General features: G+C 39.0%; 1 protein-coding gene across 7 annotated transcripts; it reads right to left on the reverse strand.

Moving 5' to 3' along the window:
• Positions 1-301: 301 nt before the first annotated feature.
• g6pd (glucose-6-phosphate dehydrogenase) lies at positions 302-25,507 on the reverse strand. 7 transcript variants are annotated; one of them, XM_017683342.2, is made up of 14 exons: positions 25,421-25,470; positions 24,698-24,730; positions 23,663-23,784; positions 15,639-15,676; positions 15,432-15,540; positions 14,683-14,900; positions 13,267-13,425; positions 13,013-13,138; positions 12,610-12,703; positions 4,085-4,271; positions 3,525-3,760; positions 3,252-3,328; positions 2,677-2,769; positions 302-1,635 (listed from the first exon to the last, which is right to left on the reverse strand). In XM_017683342.2, the coding sequence occupies exons 1-14, from the start codon at positions 25,440-25,442 to the stop codon at positions 1,545-1,547; spliced, it is 1,605 nt and encodes a 534-aa protein (XP_017538831.1). In that variant the 5' UTR covers positions 25,443-25,470; the 3' UTR covers positions 302-1,544. The 7 variants fall into 7 exon arrangements, with proteins under 7 accessions (XP_017538831.1, XP_017538834.1, XP_037397544.1 ...); XM_017683345.2 differs by lacking the exon at positions 25,421-25,470 and adding an exon at positions 25,233-25,385; XM_037541647.1 differs by lacking the exon at positions 25,421-25,470 and adding an exon at positions 25,329-25,367.
• Positions 25,508-25,574: the final 67 nt, after the last annotated feature.

Consider the following 25,574-nt stretch of genomic DNA (forward strand, 5'->3'; position numbering starts at 1 on the left):
ATATATATATATATATATGTGTATGTATGTATGTATGTATGTATATATATATATATATATATATATATATATATATATATATATATATATATATATATATATATATAAAATAAAATGTATATATATAAAATAAAATGTATATATTTATATTATATATATGATAATAAATAAATATAAAGTTATAAAATAAATATATTTTTGGGAATTCTTTAGGAGGAAAAACACCAAAACACAACCAGAAGTTAAAATGAAAGCACAACAGTTATTCACCCATATTCACTCAAATTAATACATTCCCTTCCAGCTTCCTCATATCAATTTATTACATTTTATATAGGCTAAAGGCTATAGCATGTGCCATGCCTGGCTTGAAGCAGCAGTGAAGCTTGTTACCTGCCCAGGTAACACAAGCTCAAACAGTGGAGTGGCAAAATGACAGTGTTGTTATAAGTAGGGTTAAAATTTAATCCAAAGTTAAATGAGTTAAATCAAATACATAAAAAGCAAGAACAGCAAGTATCAGTCAATACTTTCCACAGGTAAGTCAATAGCAATTTCAACACTGAAAAGTGTTCCTCTGATCTATACTCTTTAACACTTCTACATGTTTTGTTCTTCTATACTAATCTATTCCTTTCAAACATATTTATCATTTTCTACACATTTATTCTATATGTTTAATATATAGAAAATAAGGGGAATTTCACCAAAGACATCATTTAATCATAAGATGCAAATAAGGTCATTCAGATTGGTTTGATGTAATATGCATCATTCAAGAAAAGTCTGAACTGTCCAGAGTTTGAGATGGATTCTCCTGTCATTCCAGATAGTAAAAAAATGTCTATATTTGTGATGTAGACAACGTGACCATGGGTTCCTTTCACCACTATGGTAAAGAAATCGTCATTAAGCTTCTCTGCAATGAGCCATTTGTCAAACCACTTTGAATGACATCTCACTGAATTATGATATTGAATTAATTCAAAAATGCTGAGTCAGTGTAATTCTCCTTTAAATATCCTATTCTGTGTAAATTAAATAAAAATATTATGCATTAAACAATCTACAGAAAGTCTGAGAGACAATCCTTTATTTAAGACCTGTTTTGTGAGCTCACAGCCATCCAAATGGCTTAATGAACTTGAACGATTTTGGAATTAAATGTAAACAAGCACTGCAGGAATGACAGATGAGCACAGTGACTCTTTATAGGAATGATCAGCAAGATTAGACTACATAGACAGGGATGCAGACATATTCCTGCTTACAAATGTTGAAAATTCCTGACCTCTAAATGGGGGTAAAAAACTACAGCTTTACAAAAACTTTAGCTTTCAGTTTTACAAGAGTCACTGCAAAAACAAACCATGACTTAGATTTAGAAGGTATACAAAAAAGCTCAGCCTAAGAGTTTAAAGTTTAAATATATGTTGTCCTAGCCATGCCATCTTTTGGTCTGCGATACACCCTAGAACATGTCTAATGCACACATCCAGGTGTTTATCACTCCTCTCCACTGGGTCCTCCCTGCCACGTTCTTTTCACAGTTTGTGGGGGTTGACCCATTTGTATGTTCCCTCGTAGCGGAATCCCACCTTCTGCACCAATTCATCTGCTTCTGAAGGGCCACGACTACAAGTAAAGAGATGAAATAATAAATTAAGTAAACAATTAAACTTAATTGTTTAATTAAACAATTATAGAAAGACAGAATTACACAAAAAACGTTGCACTATGTACATTCCTGAGGATGTGGACGATGTCTGGTGGAAAAGCGTAACTGCACACAACGTTCAACACTGTCAGTTGTGCTTCAGACCCATTCCCAGAGCAGATGACTCCAATGATTGCAAGCACATTGAAAGCGTATTTAAACAGAACTCATTCAAAACTTGTGAATGACACATCTTTTGAGGATGTAAGGAAATTGTCACTACTTTCATAACATAACCAGAATCACGCTGATTTTGTATTTCGGACCTAAACATTGAGCCAAGCCTTCCTTTTGTGCATGTGATGTTAACACATCAAGATGTATGACGTGGCTTGATAAATGCTAACAAAGTGCCTCCCACTGCAGACACACATATGTTTTGGCTGACTCAGTACTACGTCACAACTTCTTTCAATCTTAACAATTAAAAATAAATAAATAAAAATAAAATTGTGCATAGTGCAGCTTTAAGGAAGACATCTTCATAGGTTCTAGGAGCTTAAAATGCATCATTGGTCTGATTTATTTATTCAAACAGCTATTTTTGTAACAGTGAAAGACCATGATCAAAGTGACACCTATGAGATTTGAGATTTACACTTACATTGTGTATGAAAATACACAAATAGTGCAGCTTTAAATTATAACTAGGCACAAACATATCATTCTAACACAGAATGCATGACATTAGCCATTATTGACTGACTCATTGACTGACAGACAACGCATCAGTTTGAACTTTGGATTGTTTTTGACTACTAAATGAGCATTAAATGAGCTTGTTTCTATTCAGACTTCCCATTATCACAAGACCCCTCACAGCATACTTCATACTGAAGTTGACAAATATAAATCAAGAGATCTAAAAATTGATTGACTACAGAAACATAGTTCTTTATTATATTATGTACACTGTAAATATGTGAACAATTACACATTTAAAGAAAAGATCATTTTACCTCCCGTATTTATATTTAATAGGTGGTATCTTCTCCTTCTCGATCTGATGAAGAAGTGGGGTGAAGATCCTCCATGCTTCCCTCAGTTCATCACTTTAAAAAGTTGAAATAATTATTGATCAAAGTTTTATTTAAAGGGGAAATTTCACCAGTTTTCTGCAAAATTAAAATGCAGGTTATGCAGGTGCTATACAGCAAAATAGCACCCAAAGAAAACTTTTCACTATTTTTAATATCAACATCACATATACAGAGAAACAAAGGTAAACTGGCGATTTTGTACAGCAAATAGGGTGGCTATATTTGCCTTGTAGACATCACAACACTTATTCTCATTACCAACATCATAGGAAAATCAGTTTTTCTACATCAAAACTGTGTACACTCTGTACGACTATTTAATTTAATTTAATTTAATCTCACTGATTTAAAAAAAATTCTGGTAAATTTAAAAATTGGTGGAATTCCCCTTTAATTTTAATTCTACAATATGTGAAAATTCCATCCACTAACACAAATACTACAGCTTTTTAAAGCTATACAGCAAAAAAGTAGCTGGAGAGCACTAGACTTGCCTCCGCACAAAGTGCATTTGACTGCCACAGAAGACATCCAGAATCAAACGCTCGTACGCATCAGGAAGCTTGACATCCTGCAGAGAGATGGATCTTAGCTTATGCATCATATCATAGGACAGTGTGGATATGGTAAAATCATTTAGGCATTCTGATGCATAATATGCAACATCAAATCAAAAAGATTTTGCATCAGTAAAATCATGTTAAATGGCACTGAACACATAAAACAGCTAATTCAGCAGTCATAATCCAGCAGAAGCCCTCTCTCACCTTGTATCTGCTGCGGTAGGTCAGGTCCAGCTCTGTCTCCTCAGGGCTGAAGTATACTCCAGGTTTCTTGCTCATCATCTTTGCATAGATGGCCTCATTAGGCTGAACACGCACCACCAACTCATTTCTGCGGCACTGCCCACTGAAGATATCCCCTGGCACATCTGTGAATTGTAGCCGCACCTCTGCTTTGCGCTCATTCAGTGCTTTCCCACACCTCAGGATGAAAGGAACACCTGTGGGACAGAGACAGACCACCTTTAATAATGAGGAACCCCACAGATTTTTCAAAATACCTGAATAGTTAAACCATTGCAATATAAACTAAATCATTTTTAATACAACACAGTAAGTGAAGTTTCTCCCAGTTAACCATTTAATAGCTTAATTTAGGACCATTTTCAGTTCCACATGTTAGTGCAGCAAGGCTATAAAAAGGTCTCATTTTCTCACAGAGCAAGAGCTCTTTGGAAACCCTGCCAGATCTTTTACAAATGTATGTTTAAATATCACTTAGAAAGATATAAAATAAAAATAAAATCAATAAAACTGCCACTTACCATCCCAGCGTTCATTCCTTACATAGAGAACAGCTGTGGCAAATGTAGCCTGTGTAGAGGCTTTTGGGACAGTAGGGTCATCTAGGTAACCCAGCTTAGCCTCTCCTTCTCCCTCTGGGTCTCCTACATACTGGCCCAAAACCACATCTGAGGGAGAAACAGGAGCAATGCACTTCAGCACCTTCACCTGCAGGGGGTGACAAACGAATTATGAGATGGGAGAGAAAGTGTAGAAATTCTCCATGGTGCATTTGTGAAACCTGTGTATTCTGCCTAGGTCTTCTCTGATGAATCACTTCAAAAAATGTTTTCAGAAGGTAACAACCACAGATGGTGGATGTAATCAAAACATCTAATACAGAATTAATTAGGTCTTTATCCATGATGTGTCTATAACTTTGTCCGTACCCCAGTGCATTAGTACAGAAACCAGGTGAATTGAAAACAGATGTTTGCTTAAACATTTTTAAAATGAAACTAGCAAAACAGCACCTAATGACAACCTAGATTGGATGACGTCAGGGCAGACCAGCTTGCCAGGGAAACCACCTAACCACCACAACAGCAATGTTTTAATTAAAGGTTTTGATAAATGTTTCTTTTACAAAGCAACACCTGACTGGTTTTTGGTTCTGAGACATGCTTGAGCCATGTTCTGAGACAACTGTAAACACAATGTATACATACACACACACACACACACACACACACACACACACACACACACACACACACTTTATTTTGGCAACAAATTCTCAATTTTAGCCACAAGGTTCATTGGCTTAGTGGAGTTAGTGGTCTGAGCAAACTGTTACACATCTATTCATTTCCTAAACATAAAACAGCATAAATTTCAACACTGATGTTATAGTTTCAAGAACTTTTTAACTCAAGTTAAAGGAGTTTAAAATGGCACCTCATGTACGTCCATGATGTCAATGAGCGCAAACAGCCAATAAGCTGCTCTGCTCACGAACCAATCAGCACTCAGTAGCACTAATGGCAGCAAAGGCATTTTGCTGACTCGTTTTTGATATAAAAGGGATAATAGGAAGAGGCCAGGCTCCTCTTAAACTGGCTCTGGTATAACTTTTTGTTACAGTACTAGGAGGGTTTGGGTTAGCTAACGACAACCTTAACTATGCTCTGGCCGTGTCCCAAACCACATACTGCCACACTGAATAGTATGAAAAAAGGAGATGGTTGTCGACTTCCGAAGAGTGCGAGGTGACCACCCCCCCACTGAACATCACTGGCTCTGCTGTGGAAATCGTCAGGAGCACTGTTCCTCAGTGTCCACATCACAGATAACATCACCTGGTCCCTCCACATTAACTGTGTAGCTAAGAGAACCCAGCAGCACCTACTTCCTGCAGGGACTGAAGAAGGCTCATCTCCCCCCTCCCATCCTCACCATGTTCTACAGGGGGACTATAGAGAGCATCCTGAGTAGCTGCATCATCGCTTGGTTTGGGAATTGCACTGACCCTACAGTGTATAATGAGGACAGCTGCGTAGATCATCAGGGTCTCTCTCCCCTCCATCATGGGCATCTAGACTCTGCCAGACTCTGCAACAGCTTTATTCCTCAAGCAGTCAGGTTTTTAAAAACTCACAAGGACTGAGCTAACCCCTGCTAACCCTCACCTGGAGGAACGAAATTTCACTCCACTGTGTACTTGTACATAGATGGAATAACAATAAAAGCCTCTTGACTTGACTTGAAAAGTAATACACCACCACTAGAAGTGCTTTCAGTAGCGTAGTATGTACAACATTTAATTTAACCATTTACTTGTATGTGTTAAGCGAATGCAGTGCATAATTAGCATGGCCATCAGTGTGGGAATTCACAGCAGTCAACTTCACCACATAAAAGCAAACTTTTACGAATAAGAAGCTGACTTAAGCTTCATCAAGTAAGCACTTCGAGTGTCTATGTACTGTTCAATACAAGTTTCTCAGATAAATAAATAGAAATAATACAATATGCTTAGTTTCTCATAAGCCTCGAGTCCCCTTCAGAATTATCAAAGCAGTTATTTTTAGTCCCTTGCCCCAGTGAACAAATAGGCCTACATGATTGTTCAAGAACATGAGTGACCTATGGAGCTTCCATAGACCAGCCCTGCCTTTTGCCTGGTACCCCTGGCCACAACACTACATTTTGGCCACCAATAATACAAAGGAAAAGAGTCTGGCTGCAGATATGCACTCTCAGCCTGACATGCACTGCCAGCCTATTGATGACGTCAGTGCATGATTTGCCACAACAGTGTTTGTTAGTTTTATGAGGAAAAACAGCGAACAACGTACTGCTGGGCAAAAAGAACTACACTGAATGCATAATAAATGTTTTCATAGTGATAAGATAATAAAATATAGAAACTTTCAAAATAAAACCAACAATAATGATAAGACATTAATGTCGAGTTTATTCGCAGAAAGAACAAAAATGCTACCACCGAAACTCATGAAAACCAGGCTGAAGACGATTAGAACCGGTTATCAAAAACTGTAATATTGATTAAAATAGAACTTAAGGATTCTAGGAGGTTGTGACAACGTACAGTCAATGTTGTCATAATTCTGAGGAATGGCATTTCAACGTTGTGACAATGTAGAGAACACCAAGCGAACAATGTTCTGGGCACCAAAACAATAAAAATGTGGCAACGTAACTGTGTTTGCAGGGCCGTTAGGAATAAAACTTGATGGTAACGGGAATTAGCTTGATGGTTGCCGATAGACACCATTAGGAAACGATCAAATCTACCTGGAATCAGTCCCAAAATACTTGATCAGAATTCTTTTCACTGTGATATCAACCTATCAGGAAAACACAGAATACCATTAGTGAATACTGAAAACCACCAGGAACCAACAGACACATTTAATGGGTTCTATGATTTTTTCCCCCAACAGGAAGATGCATTAAATGTAATCATCTAGTTGTGTTATGGACGCTATATCGCTAAGCAGCAGCTGCTAAAAGGTTGTTGCTGTTAGGGTGCTTCTGCCATTGTGGCAGAGAGTGCATGTGGCTAAGAGTGCATGTCTGCAGCCAGAATATATTGATACAAAGTAGATATTTTGTTTGCATTTCTGCTTTTAACAAACCTGTTTCTTTGGATAAAAAATAAAAAAAATCAGACTCATCAGATTTTGAGGCAATTAATTTTTAGTAACCACCACAATAGCCAAACATAGTGGTGTGTGGTCTGTATTACCGAGCTGCTCCATCTGGCGTCACAGATGCTGTATTTTGCTAATATTACTTTGTGAAATATAATCGTTCCAGGGAAACTACCTAACTACTACAACAGCAATGTTTTTATTAAAATTTTAAATAAATGTTTCTTTTACAAAGCAACAGCTGGCTGGATCTTGGTTCTGAGACATGCTTATTTAATGTTAACACAATGTATACACAAACACACACACACACGATAATCATACTTCTATTATTCTGGCAGCAAGTTCTTAATTTTGGCCACAAGACTCATTGGCTTGGAGCTAGCTGTCTGCCTAAAGTCTTAAATCTCTTTACCTCTAGACACTATACTTGATACTATACTATATACTGGAACAGATCTCTTTCATCGCTTACACTGTTAGTAAAAGTTATTTATCGTTTTGTATTTGAAGTAATAAGCCTTAAAATCAAAAATATGAGATAAGCCAGGGCCTGTATACACAACAGTCATGCGCTGATTTAGAATCTATTCCTGTCTGTATGGTCATCTTAAATAAAACACAAATCCAATCCTAAAATAGCACTCATACTTTAAGGAGCTTTGGAAATATAGGTCCAGATGTTGAAGAAGTAAAGGGGGTGTATATTTAATGAAGTAAACTATACATTAAATTCTTACATTAAAATACAACTAAAATCACACTGACTGAAAGACACAGCATTTTATATTGGTTTAATCAGATTTGACTTTGCCTTTCTTGTAGTGAAACTGCATGCAGTGCAGGAGTCACTGTGGATTTTATGACCTCTGGAACCAAAAATAAAAAAAAAATCAAGTAATTTCAATTTAAGTGTCAGCCAAAGGAAAACTCTAATTTCTATGATTACAACCAGTGGTGGACAGTAACAAAGTAAATGTAATTCATTACTGTACTTAAGTAGCTTTTTGTGTATCCTTACTGACATATTTCTATTTTGGAGTAACTTTTATATATAAATAAAATTTTACTTCACTACATTTTGAGAAATCTGTCATTGCTTTTGGTTTATGTGTGTATAAAAACGTAACATGTCAAAACGAAAGAGGCGCAAAGCAAGAACTCCAATCAGGGCACAGCGGGCCCAGCAACATAAACCTTTGGGAGTGACTAATTTTGTGTACATAAACCACAATATAGAAATATGTACACATATGCAGTTGTGACTGCCTTTTTACTGAACTTATACAAACACTTTCATTTTATATTTAATTTGTTTTTGCTAGATTAGGAAAAGAGACCTAGAGATTCAATGTAGTAAAGGAAAATTCATTTGTGAAGCTGTGTTTAAAGCAAGTTTTTATTAAATTAAACTTAGTTGCATTGAGTTAATTACAACAAACTTATTTAAATAAGTACTACCAGCTATAATTAAACCCATTTTAACAATAATTAATTCTTCTCTTAGCCTAGGTCATGTACCCAAATCATTCAAACTAGCAGTGATTAAACCTTTGATAAAGCCAAATCTTGACCCCAGCGGACTGTCAAGCTACAGACCCATTTCCAACTTAATTTATTTCTAAGATTTTAGAAAAAGCGGTAGTCCAGCAACTCTGTTCCTATCTACATAAAAACAACATATATGAAAAATTCCAATCTGGTTTTAGGCCCCACCATAGCACAGAGACAGCTCTAGTTAAGATAACAAATGCTCTTCTTTTTGCTTCTTCAGTATCTCTGCTGGTACTGCTCGATCTAAGTGCAGCTTTTGACACTATAGATCATTGGAATTAGAGGAATAGCATTATCCTGGTTCACATCCTACCTCACTGACCGGTTTCAGTTCATACAATTAAATAATGTATTATCTAATTATACAAAAGTGAAATATGGAGTTCCACAAGGTTCTGTTTTAGGTCCTCTGTTATTCACATTATACATGTTACCATTAGGCTTAGTTATAATAGGGAGGGAATTACTTTCCACTGCTACGCTGATGATACACAGCTGTACATATCAACCAAACCAGATGATTAATCCAGATTAAATAAAATATAAGATTGTGTAAAAGATAAGAAACTGGATGCTGCAGAATTTCCTTCTTTTAAACCCAGATAAAACAGAAGTTCTCCTTCTTGGTCCAAAGGCTGCTCGGAATAAATGCTCAGGTTTAATGTGAAATCTTGCTGACTTCTCTGTAACCCCTGGTTCAGTAGCTAAAAATCTTGGTGTGACGATTGATTCAGATCTAACGTTTAATCAACACATAGGTAATATTACAAGGTCAGCGTTTCTTCACCTCCGAAATTTAAAAGTTATGAAATGCATTATCCCTACATGACGTTGAAAAATTGGTACATGCTTTATAACATCAAGACTAGACTACTGTAATGCATTGTTGTCAGGATGCTCCAACAGGAACCTAAATAAACTTCAGTTAGTTCAGAATGTTGCAGGAAGAGCATGAACTAAAACCAGAAAATTTGATCACATCAGCCCAGTTTTATCAGCATTACACTGGCTTCCTATCAAATTCCGTGTCAACTGTAAAATTCTCTTATTGACGTATAAAGCCCTGCATGGTCTCTCACCGTTCTCATTGTGGAATAATCTCCCAGTTAATGTTCGGGACTCTGACATAGTCTCAACCTTTAAGTCTAGACTGAAAACATATTTGTTCTGTTTAGCTTTTGATAATTAGCCTTCCACTTTAGATAAAGGCAGGAGATCCAGGGCTTCATGGGCATAGAGATTTATGGTAAACTGAGATGTTGGTGCTGTTGACCCACCACTTCACGCGATCACACAGGTTTGTTGATGGTGGAGTGGGGGGATCCCAGTGTCTCAGGGTACTCTCATATCTATGCTACCTTCTGGTTCTCTCCTTTTAGTTTATGCTGTTATAGTTAGATCTGCCGGAGTCACTAACCACACTCTGGGGGAAATCATATTTATTAGTCATACTCCTGACCAGAACTAATTTTGTCTCTTTACTCTTCCTGAGATAATGACTGCCCTCACATCCTGCTGAAGACTAACCATCAGGGCCTCCTCCTCACCATCAACCTGCTCTCCTGTTCATTTGTGCCAACTGCAACACCCTCAATTACATCACTGTGCCATTCAGATGTACCAGCATAGAGATAGGATGGGACCGTTTCAGCTCACTCCCACTTTTCATAAAGACTCGGTCAGAAACTGCCTCTACCCGTGCAGTTTCTAAAGCTTTACCATCCAGTCTTCAAACAGAGATCCTCTTAGCTTTTATTTGGTATTTAGCTTATTAAACTGTAAACACTGTTTGACCAAAGGAGGATGGGTCTCCCCTTGTGAGTTTTGGTTCCTCCCAACTTTTCTTCCTCCAGACTGAGGGAGTTTTTCCTCACCACCGTTGCCTCTGGCCTGCTCACTGGGGGATATATATTGTAACTGTGTGTTTTCAAAGTTCTGTAATGCTGCTTTGTGACAACATTGTTGTAAAAAGCGCTATACAAATACACTTGAATTGAATTTTAGTGCTTTTACTTTCAATTCTTAAGTACACTCAAAAAATAAAGGGAACACTTAAACAACACAATATAACTCCAAGTAAATCAAACTTCTGTGAAATCAAACTGTCCACTTAGGAAGCAACACTGATTGACAATCAATTTCACATGCTGTTGTGCAAATGGAATAGACAACAGGTGGAAATTCTTGGCGATTAGCAAGACACACTCAATAAAGGAGTGGTTCTGCAGGTGGGGACCACAGACCTCTTCTCAGTTCCTATGCTTTCTGGCTGATGTTTTGGTCACTTTTGAAAGTTGGTGGTGCTTTCACACTCGTGGTAGCATGAGACGGACTCTACAACCCACACAAGTGGCTCAGGTAGTGCAGCTCATCCAGGATGGCGCATCAATGAGAGCTGTGGCAAGAAGGTTTGCTGTGTCTGTCAGCGTAGTCTCCAGAGGCTGGAGGCGCTGCCAGGAGACAGGCCAGTACACCAGGAGACGTGGAGGAGGCCGTAGGAGGGCAACAACCCAGCAGCAGGACCGCTACCTCCGCCTTTGTGCAAGGAGGAACAGGAGGAACACTGCCAGAGCCCTGCTAAATGACCTCCAGCAGGTCACAAATGTGCATGTGTCTGCACAAATGGTTAGAAACCGACTCCATGAGGATGGTATGAGGGCCCGACGTCCACAGATGGGGGTTGTGCTCACAGCCCAACACCGTGCAGGACGCTTGGCATTTGCCAGAGAACACCAGGATTGGCAAATTCGTCACTGGCGCCCTGTGCTCTTCACAGATGAAAGCAGGTTCACACTGAGCACATGTGACAGACGTGACAGAGTCTGGAGACGCCGTGGAGAGCGATCTGCTGCCTGCAACATCCTTCAGCAGGTTTGGCAGTGGGTCAGTAATGGTGTGGGGTGGCATTTCTTTGGAGGGCCGCACAGCCCTCCATGTGCTCGCCAGACGTAGCCTGACTGCCATTAGGTACCGAGATGAGATCCTCAGACCCCTTGTGAGACCATATGCTTGTGCGGTTGGCCCTGGGTTCCTCCTAATGCAGGACAGTGCTAGACCTCATGTGGCTGGAGTGTGTCAGCAGTTCCTGCAAGATGAAGGCATTGAAGCAATCGACTGGCCCGCTCGTTCCCCAGACCTGAATCCGATTGAGCACATCTGGGACCTCATGTCTCGCTCCATCCACCAATGCCACGTTGCACCACAGACTGTCCAGGAGTTGGCAGATGCTTTAGTCCAGGTCTGGGAGGAGACCCCTCAGGAGACCATCCGCCACCTCATCAGGAGCATGCCCAGGCATTGTAGGGAGGTCATACAGGCATGTGGAGGCCACACATAATACTGAGCCTCATTTTGACTTGTTTTAAGGACATTACATCAAAGTTGGATCAGCCTGTAGTGTGTTTTTCCACTTTAATTTTGTGTGTGACTCTAAATCCAGGCCTCCATTGGTTAATAAATTTGATTTCCATTGATGATTTTTGTGTGATTTTGTTGTCAGCACATTCAACTTTGTACAGAACAAAGTATTCATTGAGAATATTTCATTCATTCAGATCTAGAATGTGTTATTTGAGCCTTCCCCTTATTTTTTTGAGCAGTGTACATTTGAAGGTAAATACTTCAGTACTTTTACTCAAGTGGAGGTCTAAAGGGAGAAACTTCTACTTTCACTGGAGTAATATTTTACCTCGCATATCTCTACTTTAATTCAAGCACATGATTTGTGTACTTCGTCCACCAGTGATTACAACAGACCCCCCAGAGGAGTCTGTGTAGCCCCTCAGGACTGGTTTAACAGGACTGGGCTAAACTTATTTTCCTGGCAGGCTGCTTACCTTCTCATCTCTCACATCATCAGAGCTGGTGGAGGCAGGTTTCTCCATGGCAACCAGACACAGCATCTGCAGCAGGTGATTTTGCATGACATCACTAGACAGGAGTTAGAGTGGAGCAGGGGAGTGGAATCAAATATATTAATTAGCAAATCATGCAACTACAGGAAAGGGTTACTAATATCCACAGAACTCTGCCTGGGTACTGAGAGATCAATGTTAATCCAAGGTTAACAAGGATGCTCCAGTTTCATTTATAGTATGAGAGGAATCCTGTGCAGGATTAGTTGCAGGCATCATAAACATGATATGTAATACATATCCGGAGCGTAGCTACCCATCTCAACTGCTCTCATTTTAAAATTAGCCAGACATGCAAGTGCAATCTAACTCTAATTCTGCTTACCGGATGATGCCAAAGTCATCAAAGTATCCTCCCCTGCCCTGGGTTCCAAACGGTTCTTTGAAGGTCAGAACCACACAAGCCACACTGTCCCGGTTCCATATGGGTCCAAATATCCTGTTTCCAAACCTAGTACATGAAGAGAATAGGTGAATGTTTTAAGAGGTGCTTAACAAACACAGACAAAAAAAGAAATGAGGGGGGGGGGGGGGGGGGGGGAATTGCTTTCAAATAATAGGAAGCAAAAAGGAGCTTACCTGAGGACCATAAGGTTCTGCACCATCTCCTTGCCAAGATAATGGTCTATGCGGTAGATCTGGTCCTCAGTAAAGAGAGAGGAGAGGTGATTGGACAGCTCCTCAGAGCTCTGCAGGTCATGCCCAAACGGCTTCTCTACAATCACTCTGTTCCATCCCCTGAAAGTCATACAGCATCCCATTCTCATTCTCAGATAATCTACTATCACACATTACCTTCTGCAAAAAGGTCTTAAAGCAACAGCTTGGCACAAAAAAAAATTACATAATTTTCCTCATTAATGCAAATTAAAGCTACACTACATAAAACTTGAGGATTTGGAAACATGCATAATTTTCACTGTGCACACATTACAAGCCTCACTGTGCGTTACTATTTTCTGCCCAGATCTGATTTTTCTGTCATGATGGTTCATATTCATCCAAGTCTTTAAAGGACCAGCATCAGCACATCCTAATTATTAATGGAATTTGAATGAACGTGCACCATGAACAGACTAACCATCAGAAGAAGCCTTTGTGGTGAAGATATTCCACTCTAAACAGCTCTTGGCTGTTTATTATTAAACCAAGACAAAGGCCACAAAAGGATCAGATACATTTCTTTAACAAAAAAGTTTATATATTGCAGGTTTAAAACAGAAAGGTTAGGTCTTCCAGGTTTGCTTTTTTAGTTCTGCACTAAACCTATGAGGTTAATGCAGCTAATGAGTAATGGATGTTATGATGGGCAAAATTCAGGCTTCAAGATGGTTGCTACAATTGTTTTTGGAAATACATCATGCATTGTCTTTAACCAGATTAGACAAGATTAGAAATGAGCAGATCAGAGGGACAGTGAAGGTAGAGCAGTTTGGAGATAAAGCCAGAGAGGCCAGGTTGAGATGGTTTGGACATGTGTTGAGGAGGAATAGTGGATATATTGGTCAAAGAATGTTGGAGATGGAGCTGCCGGGTAGAAGGAGAAGAGGTAGACCTCAGAGAAGGTTTATGGATGTAGCGAAGCTGGACATGGAGATGGTTGGTGTAAAAGTAGAGGAGGCAGTGGATAGGGTAAGATGGAGACAGATGATCCGCTGTGGCGACCCCTAATGGGAGCAGCCGAAAGAAGAAGAAGAAGAATTGTCATTAACCACAATCAAATCCATTTAATATTGCTTAATAGACAGACATGGTTTGAGGCAAGTAAGTGTTGATTTGGTCATGAAATTTGCACTGTGCTAATATGAGGGCTAAAAGCTTTCAGTGCTTGTTGGCAACATCAGCCACATTGCTCCAGTGCAAGACTAAACAAGCAAACTGCAGACTGGCTGATCTACAACATATGTGGTAAGAAACAAATTCTGTAAATCTGATTTTTCTGCCAAGCTACCACTTTACATGAACTAAGTTAATTGAAAGCTCCCTGCTCCACACTTGGTGCTCATGCAATGATGTCGGATGTTCTTGGTGACATCATGGTAAACAGTGGGTGGAAGGGCGAGGTAGAAGAGGCGGTTGGCATCAGCTCCTCCAGGTAGGGACAGCAGGTGAGAATGCAGATTTGAGAAAGCAGCTTCGTCTCCATACTTCCCACTTATGTAGGAATTACGACTGAAGAAGGCTGAGAGACGGTCCACTTCAGTGTCTGCAGCCTGAGAAAAGGAATTGGCAGAGATTTCAGAGGGTACACACATTGTTAGAAATAAACGTACCATGCAGGTACATGATTCATTCATCAAGGTACAAACAATACAAATATGTCCTCGAAGGCACAACAGTGGTTTTAAGGTCCAGTGGTGTACCTTACATGGGTTTTTCCTAGTGGATAAGTAGATATTTGTACCTTTTCATAGCCGAAGGTTTTAAAACAGAACAGTAAAATAAAAGCTCTGAATACAAGACAGGGTGTGTGGAGTCAATACAACTTAGAAAATATAATTTCAATGGATTATGGTACAGTTATGTTCCCTGATTAAAAGTACTGGGATGTACCCTTGAGGGTACCACTACAATGACAAGAGGGGTACTGGCCCAGTGACAGTGTCGTACCTTTTTTCTGAGAGTGTGTGAGTGTGTGTGAGTGTGTGTGTGTGTGTGTGTGTGTGTGTGTGTGTGTGTGTGTGTGAGAGTGTGTGTGTGTGTGTGTGTGTGTGTGTGTGTGTGCACAGAGGGGGTTCACTTACCTTCATGTGAGGCAGACAGGCTGTGCGAATGGCATCCACAGTTAGGTCAGAACGTGCAAAGCCAACAAAATAAGTCTGTTCAGGGAGAAGACCATCTCTGAACAACCACCTGAGAGAGACAGAGAAACAATACTTTGTTCAATGCAGGCATTTGATGGCAGGACAATTATGCCATACAAAAGCATACTAACAAAAAAGCCTTCTTACCACAGAGTTGGGTAAATCTTCTTTTTTGCCAGATCTCCCTAAAAATAAAAAGGGAAAAATACAAGCCATGTGGTTTTGAATATCGACAGCTGACATCAGTAAGCATAAAAGGTATGTGGGTCTATTACAATACACATAATTCGATTTACAACATTGGGTCCACAATTTCGTATTCTCAATATTTTGAACAAAATTCAAACAAAGGAAAATGACCATCATGTTGTTGCACAGCTAGATGACACTAGAGCTTGTAGGCAGGACATTGATGTTTAAACAATCTGGTTGCATTAGTGTGATGGCCCACTAATGTCCCCACATGTAACATCAACATGGGTTGTGTGTGTTGGCTATTGGAGTGTGCTGGGGATTTCATGTAGTTTAATGCAGTTTTTAAATGTAGCTTAATGTGCTCCACATAAGTATAGAAATACACTGTTATTTATACTATGTAAATAGCTCTCTGATTCTTTGTAACATTTCTAACACTGCTCATATCTTGTGCTAATGGTTGCTAATTTAACATAGTTAAAATGTATACTTTTCTATGCTAGGAGTGTACACTAGCAGTAAGAGTCAGACCATGGGTTGGAACAGTTTTAACACTTTATTGAGCTCACCGGATGTGTTTTGCCACCTTCTTTGTTTGGTCCCCAGGAACCATGTCTGCAGCATGGGTCAGTGGGTGGTGCTTAAGAGGGAGCGCGGGCTTACGGAGCATGTCGTTATAGACATGCTTGGAATTCTGGGAAATGTGGACTAGACTATCTGGAACCTTTCTAGGTGGTAAACCAGAAGTACTCAAGAGAGCTATGTGAATAATGTGTAACATTACTGTTTTTATACCTAACATTGAAATATTATTTTGTGTGTTGGGAATGTGCTGTGAAATGGGAAACAGCGTTATTAAGCTAAATGTAATCTGTTAGTTACTGTTGGTGGAGAAGGTACCTTGTGGATTGTTTATGGTTTCACCCATGTTGTTAAAAGTGGCCATGTTGCCCTGTTTTGGGAAAATAAGGTGGTTTTTGCCTGGCCAGAACCTTGTGTCCCCGTAAGGGGTAATAAATGTTCATATTGACTCCTTGTTGTGTCATTGTGTAATAAATGTTCAAATTGACACCCTGACAATTAGATAGCGTACTTAATAGAATGTCCATTATCCACACCATGTTGTCACTTACGTGCACTTAATAATCCTATAAATGCAGAAAATCAGATTGTCAGTAGTTCCATTGATGCATTTACATGCACTTGGGCTCATTAGATGATGGAAAAACTCCCAAAAGGATCTACAGGAATCAGGCAGTAATCTGATGAAGATGAATATAGAAATCCTTCATTTTGTCAGACATGCAGTTGGTTTTAGTGTCACTCCAAAAGTTTTTTGTTGTCAAATCCAGCTCTTTATCGGATTTCTAGACCTTACTCTAAGTAAGTACTAATCTAAACTTCTAAGGAAGTACTAATCTAAGAAACCAAAGTATGCTGTCATGACCATTGGAACAATCTGATAACTGCAGAAATCAGATTATGATCAGATTCTTAAGTGCATGTATACATACTCACTGTTAGTTTTGCATTGTGACAACATGTCATGATGCATTGTTGCCCCCCTAGTAAATGTGTATGGATAAAACAGATTGTTATAAATAAATAAATAAATAAAATCCCTGCAAATTAGCTGTATGTTTGGTCAGTAGCCCATCATTTGGACTAAATATTAAATGAATCTTGTTACACCTGCTGCATAAGTGTCAAACACCAATAATACCAGACACTGATCTCTGCCTAAATAAAAGCTGCAATGAAACCTTATACATGTCATCACAGTTTACCCAGATAAACTTGCGCAAGTTAACAAACATCCTACTTCCACTTAGTACATAATCTGGCCAAAAATGGGAGTTACCCAATGGCTGTAATCTCATTGTAAAGCGTACAGAGATGTGGCAACACAGAAAATCAATGAAAAGGCTTTTCAGGCCAGTCATGTGTTTTCTTACTACGACAATGGTTAAACTGATTTGGAAGGCTGGATATTCATAACCCTTAGTAATACAATTCAAACCAACAGGCAATAGAGCCATTAAAATGTAAATATAACTGAAGAAATAGCAGACAAATTACAAATGCAATTCCAAAAGTTGAGACAGGAGGACGTAAATAAATGTAAATTAAGTGATTATTTGCAAATCCTTTTTGATCTGTATTCAAATGAAAACATAAAGACAAGATTTCATGTGAGAACTAATTAAATGTATATTTACAAAAATCTATACATGCTTATTCTAAATTTGGTGCCTGCAACATTTTAAAATAAGTTGGGACGGGGCATGCCTGTAACTGTGTTAGATAACATTTTTTTCCCTTTTCACAGTTCTGTAATCATTTGGGAACTGAGGATACCATTTATTGTAGTTGTGAAAGTGGATTTTTCTGCCTTGATATAACATTTCAGCAGCTCAACAGTTGGGGTTCAGGATGCAGAAATGGTAGTTCGTGGATTTATTACCTCTAGGTTTGATGTAATTCACTGCTGTCTGGATGTTCCAGCGAAATCCTTAACAAGCTTCAGTTAGTCCAGAACACCGTAGTTCGAGTCCTCACAGGAACTAGAAAGTCTGACCATCGGACTACGGCTGCCAGTTATATTCCGCTTTGAGTACAAAATTATTTTACTGATATTTCAAGCACTAAACAGACTCAACCCTCAGTACCTGAGTTAACTTCTCACCTGTTTAGATTACAAGGTACTGGCTTATTATTATTATTACCTAGAATTTATAAAGTTACATCAAGGGGTTAGAGCCTTCTCATAAAGCACCCCAGCTTTGGAATTATCTTCCAGTCAGTGTTCGGGACAGACGGAGCCTCAGTCTTTAAGTCTAGGCTAAAAAACTACTTGCATAGCTGAGCCTTTGGTAATTAGTTTTTTCCCCATTAGATAAAATGTGCAGATCTGGGGGTTCACGGACAGAGTATTACAGTAAAGTGTTGGTGCTGTCTTCCTGCATCTGCTGCACTCTTAACACTATACTATAATTGGCATCTCTTAACGGAACTCTGTGTCTCTTTACTGAGCTAATCAACTATCCATCCTGTGTGGTCTGATGCTGTTGCTTTATCTGCCTTCATCGGGTACCCACTGCTTGCCCGCCTTCTTGACCAGATTGACCACCATGGAGCTTGCTGCTGTACAAAGCTGGGCAACCTCACCTGCATGCCACTGACCCTCCTGATGACACCTGATTACTATTTAATCCTAGCCATTCCTTCACCTGCTTTTCCTCTTTTCTGTGTTTTAATATCTTACACCAATGGTAAATCCTTATTATCTGTGCATATTGGTCGTTTGTTACTGTTTAGCTATTCAGTATTGATGAGAAGAGGATTGGTTCCTCTTTTGGGTCTTGGTTCCTCTAAAAGGTTTCTTCCTCTTGCTGTTAGGGAGTTTTTCCTTGCCACTGTCGCCACTAGCTTGCTCATGGAAGCCTTGATCTGGATTTTTTTTTTCCTGTCAAGCTGCAACAATGCTTGTAAAAAGGCAATAGATAATTAAACTTTGACTTGACTACTTTGCATCAGTCCATCACAAATTAGCTTTAGCCCAGAGAAGTCAGCAACATTTTCTGGATAGTGTTGATAGATGGCTTAACTTGCATTTCTAGAGCAGTGATGAACTGTGTTTTCTGATATATTCCTGAGCAAAGTGGTTCTATTCATTACTGAAGCATGCCAGAGTTTTACGGTCACCAGCCACACAGTGATTTCTACAAATGCAACCAATTCTGCAAACTTGTAGTCTTGCACTACTCTGGTCTTAACTTTTTGAAATCAAATTTGTAATTAGAATACATTTACCAAAAAAAAAAAAAAAAAAAAAAAAAAAAAAAAAAAAAAAAAAAAGTGAATACAAAATATCAGCATTATTGATCTGTGTGCCATTTTCAATTAAATACCTGTAAGGAGGTTTACAAAAATCATAGCCCTCTCTTTTTTGTTTTACATACGGTTTTCTATTTGTAGAAACACACAGCTGAGTATCACCAAATTCAGTAATGCTCAAAGCAAAATCAAACACTCCAGCAATTAACCAAATAACATGAAAACGCCCACCCTATATGTACAATTACAGCATCTTACAAAGTGAGTACATCCCTCACATTTCTGCAAATATTTTATTATATCTTTTCATGGGACAACATTATAGAAATGAAACTTGGATATATGTCAGTGTACAGCTTGTATAGCAGTACAGATTTACTGTCCTCTGAAAATAACAACACACAGCCATTAATGTCCGAATAGCTGGCAACACAAGTGAGTACACCTCACAGTGAACGTGTCCAAATTGTGCTCAAAGTGTCAATATTTTGGGTGACCACCATTATTATCTAGCACTGCCTTAGCCATCTTAGGCATGGAATTCACCAGAGCTGGCACTCATGCGTGTATTTTTTGAAGCCAACCTCTGGACATGACGCTAAACACGTGGCCTCAACTTCTTTGGTAGAAGCCCTCTCTGGCAAGGCCTAATTATTACCCCGTTTCAGGGTATTAGTAGTTCTTCTAGCCTAGGTCATCTTTGTGGAGAGCAACAATTCTATTTCGCACAGTCTCAGAGGAGTTCTTTGCCATGAGGTGTCATGTTGAATATCCAGTGGCCAGTATGAGCAAGTTGTACCCAAAACACCAAATTTAACAGCCCTGCTTCCCATTCACACCTGGAACCTTGTAACTCTAACAAGTCACATGACACCAGGGAGTGACAATGACAACTGGGCACAATTTGGACATGTTCACTGTGAGGTGAACTCACTTGTGTTGCCAGCTATTTAGACATTAATGGCTGTGTGTTGAGTTATTTTCAAAGGACAGTAAATCTATATTGTTATACAAGCTGTACACTGACTAAGTTATATGCAAATTTAATTTCAATAGTGTTGTCCCATGAAAAGACAAAATATTTGCAGAAATGTGAGAGGTGTTCTCACTTTTGTGAGATACTGTATATCTTCTTACAAAAACAGAATCCCAAACCAAAGGGTGAGTTATAATTCACACCCTGCTCTATGGCAACTAAGAAGAATGGGTGTTTGGGCTTTGCCTTAACGGGCGAGGCACAGCCACAGTTTTCTTAACAGATACAACAGTCAGATAATCAATTAGTCATGGCATGTTTTATCAAGGGATCCGTGCTTGGTAAGGATGACTTTACGCATTCTTTACACATACAGTCTTTTGCCTTCACCAAGTCTAATAATAAACAAGGCTATGGATTTTAAATGGAACACCTTATTTTTGGTCATTTTGGACTATTTGTCATGAAATTGGCATTTAAAATTGTGTGAGGGTAAAAAAAAATTAAGGCAAAAGGATTTGTTCTGACAGTGAGGCTATTCTACATGCAGCACTTTACTGGAATTTCACATAAATAAGACCCCCTGTGTAACACATGGGGAAAAAGGGTGAAGATTCCATTCTGAGCAGAATTCATGGTGTTGACTTTGAACAATATAACAAATGCTATAAATCACATATCACAGAAGAGATCATAAAAACTGAACCATTTCTATCTGTGTAATGTATCATCATCCACATCTGGTCTTTTAATTTGTTGTCCCATAGGACTTATGATGACTAACCAAAATAGTCTTTTATTGCCGTTTTGGGAGCTGCTTTCAAGCTAAGCAAGACACTAACAAAAATAAAGCACTAACCTCTCAATTAAGCCATAAATACTAATATCACTAAAGCTCTACAAGAGAGTCATGTGGTTTTCAGAGAGTTCCCAATGATCCAGAAGAAAATGGCTTTGTTCAGCAACATGTTACATCAAGGATGGGCAGTTCAGGTCCCAGAGAGCCAGTGTCCAGCACATTATATTACTCAAAACACATGCAATAAAGCTGCTAATTAACAAAGTACATATTTTAGGTATGCTTGAGCAATAAAATCCCCAAACTGTGCTGGACACTGGAATTAAAGACCCCTGAATTAAATGATAAAACTGTCTAAAAAACCAAGACGACCAGCTTATTCCACAGTGGGATCTATTAATTCCACTACCTTCTGCAACTATTTCACAAAAGGTATTTTTCCTGAACTTGGCCCTTGTAGAGCATTTCTCTTTCTTTGCCTGACAACACCACACCCAGGCTGTCACTGTGCCTCTTCCACCACACTGAAAAAAACTAAGCCTATACACAGTAGAGCTCTTTTTCTGCTATAAACACTGAGCTACAGCAGCCTGGCCAATTTACAAATGTAGGCAGTTTGCTTCTTATTTTCAAGATGAAATTGCTAAAATGGAAAGTTAGCCAACAAGAAAACCTGGGCACAAATGCAATATGCAGTATGGCCCAAAACAGTTTCAATTAAGAATATGAGGACAGCAGGTAATACTAGAACTAGCATCCTAGCATATACTAGTTGTTGCTTAATGTTAGGCTGTATGTCTGTGTTTCAGTACTCTGCCAAAGCTAAGGCCAGCAATGCTACAGTAACCTAGCCATGACCTTTCCTCCCCCTCTCTCTCCAGCCTGCTGAAAGAAAAGTGCTGACTAGGAATGATACTGCACAATCTGGCTCAGTCATACCACTTCTATTTTGCAAAACAAACAGAAAAAGAGGGTGGCCAATCCATGTGGAGTACATGTGCTGCCCTTATACACCCAGATCTGTATATCTGGGTTCATTTTAAAGGCAAGGATAAAAAAAAAAAAAAAAAAAAAGTTGTTGGTTTACATTTATTTACCTGAAGAGAAGTAATGCTATGTAATCTAAAAGAAATGTAATGCCAAAACCAACAATTTCTCCATTTGCTATAGGATTTTAACAACATATTTTAATTAGTCTACTTAAAATGAGATTTAAAAAAAAAAAAAGTTGAGTTAAAAAGGGCAATTCCTATTTTTCAAAGTTTGACATTCTGTCAGTAAGATGGAAGTAAAGTCAGTCAGAGTAATTTGATGTGAAATTGTAGAGAATTGTGTACCCTGTTGACAGACATGCTGAATCAGATGTCTTTATGGTGGTGGTGAGGTTGCCATGTGTAGAACACAAATATTTTATTTACCTTACATTTTATTTACTATGCAAGAAAAACAATACACCGAGTGATTAAATACATGTCTTCTTTGTAATGCCAATCACATTAAAATAGTGGTAAATCTAAGATACATAGAGATAAAAATAAAACCAACAATACTTTCTCTAAATGGTTTATGGTCTAAATCATCAACCAACATATTTGTAAACATTTCCATTTTTAAAAAAGCTTTCAAAGATATTAAACTCTTCAGGTGTCTGATTCCTAATTACCACTTGTGAATAATTCTGACTCTGTAAGCTTCTCAAAAACACATTCTCTTTCACATCAAATCACTCTGAATGACTTTAGATCTTAATGTTGCATGTTGATTATTTGAAAAAACTCTGGAATTCCCTTTAAATAAAATGGTCAGTTTCATTATTAAGCAACAGTATTTATTGTATAGTCATAGCAATCTTCTACAATCCTTCTCTAGTTAGTTCCCAGTTTAAAGCATACTTTCTTCCAGACCAAACCACAAAATGCTTTCAGTGGGACAATGAGTGGTCCGTCATCATAACTATCCAGTCAGAATTCCAAGGCCATGAACAGTACACAATTTGACTGATTTACTGTGTTACTCAATTCCCTGTTCTATCCCTGTAATTAAGCACACTTCCTCATTCAAGTCCAGTAACCTTTCCTTGCCTCGTTTGCGAAACCGCACCTTTACTTCCCCCTCAGGGAAAACAAACACAGCTTTGAAGGGATATCTGAGACATGTCCTTCTGTAATGGGTGAAATTGTGAAATAAGAGGCAGTATCAACTGATTTGACTGCATATGCCACAAGATAATGAAGAAACAGGGTCATATCTAATCATCTCTTCAGATGTGGCACTAAACCAGCATTTGTGGATTTAACCTTTAAAAAACAGAAATGAAAAGACTCTTCAGCACATCCCATGACCATCTTACAAATTCTAACTCACCGAGGCCCCCATGATGATGAAGATGTGCACGTCAGTCTGGTGAAATTCCTCATCTTCATACAACTCTTTCCTCAGCTCCCCGAACACCTCGGAGCGAGAGAGGGGGAGGGTGTTCATTGTCTCTGTAAGAGGTGTCAAAAAAGGATATTTTATAGTATTTTTTGCTACTTATACTTCTTGCTTTACATGCACCACCTTTTATAATCCTCAGAAGTTCAAGGAACTCTAATGAACTGTTCTTATCCAACTACTATTCTGATCATCTATCGTATAGCCAAATCGGAGATTTCTTACAATAAAGTGTTACGCTGCATTTACTTACAGTGTACTTCAATTTTTAATCATGGCAATAAACAGAGATTATAAATTAAACTGTGGCAAGCTATATAATCAAGGACATGCAAACTAGTATCAAGTATCTCAGACATGTACCCTTATTGAACTACTTCAAAGCCACAATTACACAGTAACATTTATCAGCAGTTAACAGGGAATTCTTAATACACTTAAATCCACTTTTTAAGTCTAATTCAGGTGATAGAAGGATATATCTACTTCTGCTTTCCCTATCAAGTTCCTACAGATTACTTTTTGGGTTGAGCCCAATATCAATAAGACTCATAAGTGAAAGAGTCAAAACAGCTTTTGAGATTTTTTGTTTGCACAAATCTTGACAAAATGGTGAGATTCCAGGTCAAAGAATGGGAAACCATAAAGTCAAGAGAAGTATAATGAGAACGCAGCCTTAACGCCTCAGTAACGTTAGCATGAACAAGGATTCAATTTCCAGTCGCTACTTTAGAAAGAAAGAGGAGGAATCGACATGCTTACTAGCAGTTACATTCAGCTGTTTAGTTCCTTACCCATGCTATTCAGTTCAAATGACTTATACATCTGCGAAAGTAAAATATTATAACGAGTAATTCATGTTTGCCAACATGAACATTTCACATCGACACACAAGCACAAGACGGATGTATCTGAGCAGCTTTCATGCACATCAATTCACAAGACCATATAAAGACACAGGCCTACCAGGCTGCCCTCGGATCAATCGGTTCGGCTCCTCTGCGGCGCAAAATAGAAACAAACACAACGTCATAAGTACAACGTGCCCAGGTGTACTCGGCTAACAGGTTAACTTGGTCGCCAGCTTTTTTTTTCGAATTTCCCCGTTCCACCTTAAATGGAGACCGCTGCACCATTTAAGGTGGAACGCACCACTGGAAAATAAGCAGGTGAATAAGAAGTCAACTTCAGCCGCGGGCTCTGTTCAGCTTCTCTACAATTACTAACCCAAATAACTCTCCCGGTTAATACTCCTATAATGTTATTAGCTAATCCCGTATTTAAAAGGGCTAAATCTTGCCGGTCTTATAGCCCATCCTGCCACATCTAATCCCGCACATCTCAGGATATGCACTGAAGTGAATCTGTAGACATTATAGGGACTGCCTAAAGCCAGCTAGCCGATGGTCTGGGTCGTTCATGTGATGTGCACCCTGGCCGTCACGGTGATGTAATCGTTACAAAACACAAACACAGCACAGCACAAAAACGAGCTACTCACATCTATCCGTTCAGTTAAAACTCAGAGGAAAACACAAGAGCGGAAAAGCAAAGGCCGGAGTCAGGAGAGCTGGAAGTTGTGGAAGTTAGCGCTCACCAGCTGTACGTTAGTTTAAAGGCGCTTCCTCGTTCCCCACTACTATGACTCTGTTGAACTGCGCGATATTATTGGTTTAGACAGAAACTCACCAGCACTCGCTCCACTTCCCATCCCTGCTCGGCGTGGTGACGTCACTGGCGAGGCTCTTGCAGAAAAGCAGAATGGGTGGGGCCAAAGATGAACAGGAGGGGCTCGCGTGCTCATCCGAGAGACCAATCAGTAAAGGTTGTCAAGTCGAGCAGA

Source organism: Pygocentrus nattereri, chromosome 9 (assembly GCF_015220715.1).
Source record: "Pygocentrus nattereri isolate fPygNat1 chromosome 9, fPygNat1.pri, whole genome shotgun sequence".
In the NCBI taxonomy this organism is placed as follows: Eukaryota; Metazoa; Chordata; class Actinopteri; order Characiformes; family Serrasalmidae; genus Pygocentrus; species Pygocentrus nattereri.